General features: G+C 34.5%; 1 protein-coding gene across 4 annotated transcripts in view; it reads left to right on the forward strand.

The window, feature by feature from the left end:
- Nucleotides 1–6,683, forward strand: part of LOC107697175 (ATPase family AAA domain-containing protein 2B-like) — a 150,478-nt gene that overhangs the window by 48,275 nt on the left and 95,520 nt on the right. For all 4 annotated transcript variants that reach the window (XM_016497846.1, XM_016497845.1, XM_016497847.1 and 1 more), the window contains one exon: nucleotides 4,660–4,795. In XM_016497846.1, the coding sequence (XP_016353332.1) occupies nucleotides 4,660–4,795 (136 nt within the window). The remainder of the gene's footprint in view (nucleotides 1–4,659; nucleotides 4,796–6,683) is intronic.

Consider the following 6,683-nt stretch of genomic DNA (forward strand, 5'->3'; position numbering starts at 1 on the left):
TATATAGTTAAAAAATGGACATTGGCTTCAAAAGTGTTTTTTTCTTACTTTTAAACTTAACATGACAGCTTAAAAAATTACAAATGTTTTTGTCAAATTTTCCAGTTAAAATGTTTAAAAATCATTGAAACAAGATTTACATGAGATGCAACACTGAAAGATGTTAAGATTCATTGTTAGCGAATGTATCGATATAAGTGTATTTCATCTTATTGAGCTGGCAGATTTTTTTTTTTCACTTGTAAAATACATTTATCTTGTTCCAAGCATATTTTTGAGGTATTTTAACTGTAAATATTTATTTAAAAAAATATGATTTTTGCAGTGTATACGTAACCAGATGGGGTGTCGATTTCCCCAAAGCGTGAATCCTGTGATGTTGAAAGGGAAAATCTATCCAAAAATATTGTTTCAAAAGTGTATGACTTAGGGGTGGTCGATATAGCCTCAAAATTATATCACGATATTTCAAGAATATTTGCGATAATGATATTTATGACGATCTAGAAAAAAATATGGAATAACATTTTATTGGTGATTGCAGCTGGCAGGCAGCAGCATTTATCAGTGCAAACACAATGAAGGGCATTTTCCATCCTTTTCCAATGAGCTACTGTCATTGATGACAGACTACCTAATTTGAAGTGTAAATCTATTGTCATAAGGTGGCAGAAGCAGCATTATAGTGCAATAGTAGTGACCGGTGTTGGGCAAGTTACTTTAAAAAAGTAATTAGTTATAGTTACTAGTTACTTCTCACAAATAGAAACTGAGTTAATAACTGAGTTACATCATTATAAAAGTAACCAATTACCAGGGAAAGTAACTATTGTTACATTTAAAAAAAAAAAATGGATGCCTTCAATGTTAAATGTTACTGTAAATGAATGAAATGGACACTACATGGAATAAATTATTATTTTGTAAACATTGTACACTAATACAAAATTTAAAAATACTTATTTAACACTTTTTAACATTCTAGCAGATATTATACCAACAAAGCACAATTTAACTTAAAATTAATAAGTTCGTAAAATAATATTTTGTGGCCATTTTTGAGACCCCCTTCTTGAATCAGGCATGCAAATAAATGCAGTCTTGCTGAGCAGAAGAGGATTCTTTTAAAACGTTAGAAAATACTACAGATCCCAATTTGAACACTATGTGTGAATGTTATAATAAATGTATTAATAGAGCTGTTGTAATTATTATCATTATTATTGTCTTACTTTTTAATTTTATTTAACAGAACAACAGTAAAATGACAATACTAACATTTATGAATCGTGATGGAGCTTTTATTTTGACGGAAACCTGCAGGAAGTCCTCTGTGCTTCTTTTAGTTGACAGCAGCAGATTTATAAATTATTCTCATTGCTAATTTGGGAAGATGCACGCATCACATTGTCACATGCCTTGTAAAGATTCATAAAAATGTTACTGAGCAACTGATGAGTAACAGTTTCAGCGCAGATTTCCCTCGCGGGTTGGACTTTGAACCCTGGCTAACTAGACAGCGTCGCGAGCTCGTGAAGCACTGTTTGAACATGCAATTCGTGCGTGTATTAGAAAACATAACGTTCTGCAGTGTATTTAATTGTTTAAGGCCATTTCACGATTTTAATCATCATAACAGTAACCAGCAACAACCACCCCTTCCTCATCGGAGACATGAGATGCAGCACTAAGCAGTCTCTCGCTGTCGGTGCTTTTAATGATTTTTGCGTCTTTCTCGGACAGTTTTAAATACTTTCACACTGCCGTCATGTTTGCTGCATTAGTGCATGCCTCTATTTGATCGCGTCACGTGTTGTTCGGTACAATTTATTCTGTCTTTTTGCTTATTGCTATTTCTGGCCGAATAATTTCGGCTGCCGAACATTCGGTGCATCCCTAGTAAATACGTCATCGCGTTGCTATATCATTGATATCGCGATATGACACTTTTTTTTTTATCATGTAAAAATGTATACCGGTGTTATCGTGGAAGGTATGATTTGGCACACCCCTAGTATGACTTTCTTCTTCACAACATTAAAGAAGTTATTTTGGAGAATGTTGAGGTCCAAATTATGTTGCATCCTATTGGCTTTCATTGTATAGACAAAGACATTTTTCAAAATAGCTTCTATCTCTTGCACAGAAGAAAGAAAGCCACAGTTTTGCATATGACATGAGGGTGAGTAAATAATGACAGCATTTTCATTTTTGGATTAAATATCCCTTTACATTTAGTCAGTGGGGCATTTTTTTTTCAGGAGATCCTCCAAAACTGACACTAAATGATTTGAAATACCTTTTTTTTTTAAACGTATTTATATGGCAAAAATGAATTTGACCTCTTAATTACCTATTAAATTACCTATTTTACCTATTAATACATTTTTTGTTCCCATTGAACATCTTGAAAATGTCGCATTATGAAAGCAGATTTCATTGCACGTGTCCTTTGATGTTGACTTTAAATTCAGATATCACACTGGTTTGCAATTTCCAACTCTATTATTTATCAGTTTCTTATCTGCTTGTTGTTCATTTGAAGTAAAGCTGAAACATGTGTCAATAAGAGAAAGACGGGAAGAGACAAGAAATGTGTTTTGGATTTCCACATTTCCTCAGGATGCCTTGTTCTCTGGCGAGTTGAAAGGCCTATTTAGTCTCTCGGCTCTCTTCCTGTCAGAATCTGCATTAGTCTCCAAGGCTTCTATCAGCTCTGAGACAAATCATAAAATCACTACCTGGCTCTTTTGTGGGCTACTTGCTCTGCTTCCCTTCATCTCGCCTCAAGAGTTTGGACCAAAGAAGCCTGAAAGCAACCTGAGTGGAAACGGATCTGCTAAGAGTGGACTAAGATGTAAAATAATGCGGTTGATGAGGGATTGTTTGGATTTTCAACACCCGCTCATGATTAGAATTTGATCTTAAAGTGCTCTGCGGATCCTCATTTTGGAGAAATTCTCTCCTAGATCCGCCGCCTCTTTGAAATATTTGAGGAGCCTTGCGGTCTTCTTAAAGCGGTTCAGTTTGCGCTTAGATATGGGAGCTTTCAGACATTTAGGAGTCTTTAGCCTTTACCTGGATTCATTTGTCCTGATTGCTGCAGTCTTTGAAGAAACTTACATGAACTTACAGTGAAGTTTTAACTGCTGATTCAGTATATATAAAAAAAAAAACCTCCCAGACTTCAGTAATTGGACTGGCACTGCACACTTTACCTTGTGAAATTAGAGTTGAATGTAGCAGTATGAAACTGCTCATTAAAACACTCTCTTCAATGACACCTGTGACCATGTGCACCAGACACTGGTCATTATTTCCAGGTTTTCTCTTCACGCACAATTCTTCGGCTGTCGGGAAGGATGCGTGCATCATCACATTTCTTCTCTGTCCTTTCATTATGTTCTGTCAAATCACTGTCCGTTAAAGCCTTTTGTTATCCTGGTGTTCTAATTGGCTGACTGACGCCGACCATGATTTTGTCAAGTAGGACGTGTTGCTGGATCACCATGTTTTATTGGTCCTAGAGCTACATTTTAACACTGATCACTAACTACCCCTGAAATTAGAGCAAATCATTGGCTGATTAAGAATGTCACAATGGTTTGAGTTTCGGTTTCACCCTATAAATACTTTGTTTACCAACAAACTTTCTTTTCAAGCTGAGCAGAACAATGCTTCATGCCGGGAGAAATATTTTTGAGAGTCAGAGCCCATCATGCACTGTGCTTTTGGGGGAGAAACAGTAAAAAAAAAAAACTGTTATGGAAAAGAACAAAGAATGCTGTGGAAAAACCAAATCGACAGGGTTCAACACAAGTTTTAAATGAGTTTGTACATAGCCTGGTTCACTTTTTGGCGAGATGTGTAATGCTTTTTACTGGAGTCCCAGAGATTTGATCCCTGCTGGTTAGCAGCATTTGAAGAACAGGATGGGTGATTTTGAGTGTAATTTTTTTAATTTTTTAATTTTTTATTTTTTTGTGGCAGATGTTCTCAGTTTGTACATACAGGTACATCTAAAAAAATTAGAATATCATGAAAAAGGTCAATATTTTTTGTCACTCATTTCAGAAAGTGAAACCCATATATTATACAGATTCCTTACACATAGAGTGAAATATTTCAAGCCTTTATTTCTTGACATTTTGATGATTATGGCTTACAGATAATGAAAACCCAAAATTCAGTGTCTCAGAAAATTAGAATATTGTGAAAAAGTTCAATATTGGAAAGTCATGGTGTCACACCCTAATCAGCTAATTACCTCAAAACACCTGCAAAGGTTTCCTGAGCCTTTAAACTATATATGTATATGTATATGTGTGTGTATACACGTACACCACCCAAGCCATTTTGGCTTCATGTCCCACAACAAATATTTAAATTCTAATTCTCTTTTAATTTGGAAGCTAAAAACATTTTAATCATATAAAAGGTGTATGCATTTCTGTATGAATTAACTTATATAGTATATGAAAATCATGATATGGACAAAATTGGTATCATGTCATTGACCTGAATATTTGAGTATTGTACAGTTATTGGGTAATTTTTGTTGTTGAAAAGCATGTATATAAGTTTTTTGCAGTTTGCAGACTAAATTACAAGATGCTGTTTTTGTTTCTAAATGTTTTTTGTTGTTTTGTTTTTTTACAGCTAAAATGCATCTTCAGCCATTTGTATGGGGAGGTGGTTTGTTTAAGCATGCCGGAAGAAGCAGCACGCAGGAAGTTTTTTTCAGACCTCATTTTGGTGCAGGCAGCCAAGGCGCCACACCGCAGGAGGAAAACAGGTAAGTGTTTATTGTGGTTAATGCAGAAGTATAGATTTATCTGGTCCTGACTGGAAGTAGAACACCATTTTTGAAGTGTTAACTCCCGTTTTTTGTTATTTAAACTTTTACCTTTGCAAGACTTCTTTACCAACTTTCTCAATCTGTACAAGAGTAAATGCAGCTGCAGGCAGCAATTATCTGGGCCAAGCACTGTGAACATTGTTCATTGCACCGTGCTGAAATCTAAGCTACACAGTAAATATGGTCAGATACCCTCATGGCATGATGATGATATTTTCAAAATGCCCTGTATTCTGTATGACTTGGTATATAAAAGGAATTCATAGAGACTAGACCAGAGATTTGCAACCAAGTTATGGGAAAGTTACAAGAAAATCATCTTAATTTTCATCCAGACGATTCCAGTGACTACCATAGACTCTCAGAAAGAAAAAGAAGAATGATAAAGGCTACACACCCTTTGTGCTTGGGCACTAATGAGGCCATTAGTATGCGAAAGGTGTATGTTAAAGTGCCTTATGTCTCTACCTTAAGTCTGTCTAGGGTGTCAGACAGTATGGTCTGACTGGATGCTGATGTCATTTATTACCATTATGACTTTCACGTTCCCCACACTGTCCCTAACTTCCTGTTCAGATTCTTAAAGGTATAGTTCACCCAAAAATGAAAATTTATTTACTCAGCTTAACGTTATTCCTATCATGTATGATTTTCTTCCCTCTGTGGAACACAAAAGAAGATAATATGAAGAATGAAAGTCAGTGGGGTCCAATACAGCATTATATGTACAGGTTTATTAGCTAAGTTTACATGCATCCAAATAATTAGTTATTGATGGCTCAGTTGGATCGAAATCCTTTTAAACACCTCATTCAATCTGATTGAGCTCAATCCAAATAAAAATTTGATTAAACTGAAAGGGGTGTAGATCTGAAATAATCCTAAAAACTAAAACTATTAAAAATAATTTTCGTTAGTTGACATTAAGCTGCATTAAAATGTAATGTTAATATTAGATGAAAAACTTAAAAAAAAAAAAAAAAAAACTTTTTGAAGTTGAAGTACTAAAATTACTAAAACTGAAATAAAGCTAAATAGAAATGTATAAAAACTAATAAATAAAAATGACATAAGCACATAACAAAATCACTAAAACCTAAATTAAAATAAACACTGAAAATATAAAATTAAAAGCTAATTTAAAATATTCATATTATAGTGATCATAAATAATGATAAAATAATACTACATTGTAAGGACAAAAATGCACTTTTCAAAGTATTATCATTTATAGGGCTGTCCTCGACTAAGGATTTTCTGGTCGACTAGTAGTCATTCATTTTAAGCATTAGACGACTAATCGCACGTTTATTAATAAACCATTTAAGTAATTATTATGAGCCTTTAATTGCCTACGTAGCCTAATATGAGCTCAAGCGCACGAATAAAGCTTGCCACAGTGCACCGGCAGAAGTAATGGTTATGAATGTGTCAGTGAAAAACATTAAGGAGACTGCATTAACATTTCTAAAACTCATAAAACTTTCTTTGTTTTCGGTTTAAGAGATGAAGTCGGTGACACTGACTCGTCATCTCCACAGTAGTGATGCACCTGTATACATGTTTCACACGGATTACATAATCTGAGAATATTTGTTTTCCATTTGAATTGGTTCATTTGAAAGTAGACATTTCACTCTCTGTAGATATATTTTTAATGTCTGTAAGGCAAAGATATATATGGAGTTTCGCGCTCGAGTTAGCAGAGACCAAAACGGAAGAAAGCACATCCGGTTTGCTTTCTTTATTTTACAAAAGTGCTTTTTGTTGATATTGCGAGTGCACACAAATAAACGTAGAGTCTTTACAGATTTGAAAGATGTAT

This window comes from Sinocyclocheilus anshuiensis, unplaced genomic scaffold, assembly GCF_001515605.1.
Source record: "Sinocyclocheilus anshuiensis isolate Anshui unplaced genomic scaffold, SAMN03320099.WGS_v1.1 scaffold38, whole genome shotgun sequence".
Classification (NCBI taxonomy): Eukaryota; Metazoa; Chordata; class Actinopteri; order Cypriniformes; family Cyprinidae; genus Sinocyclocheilus; species Sinocyclocheilus anshuiensis.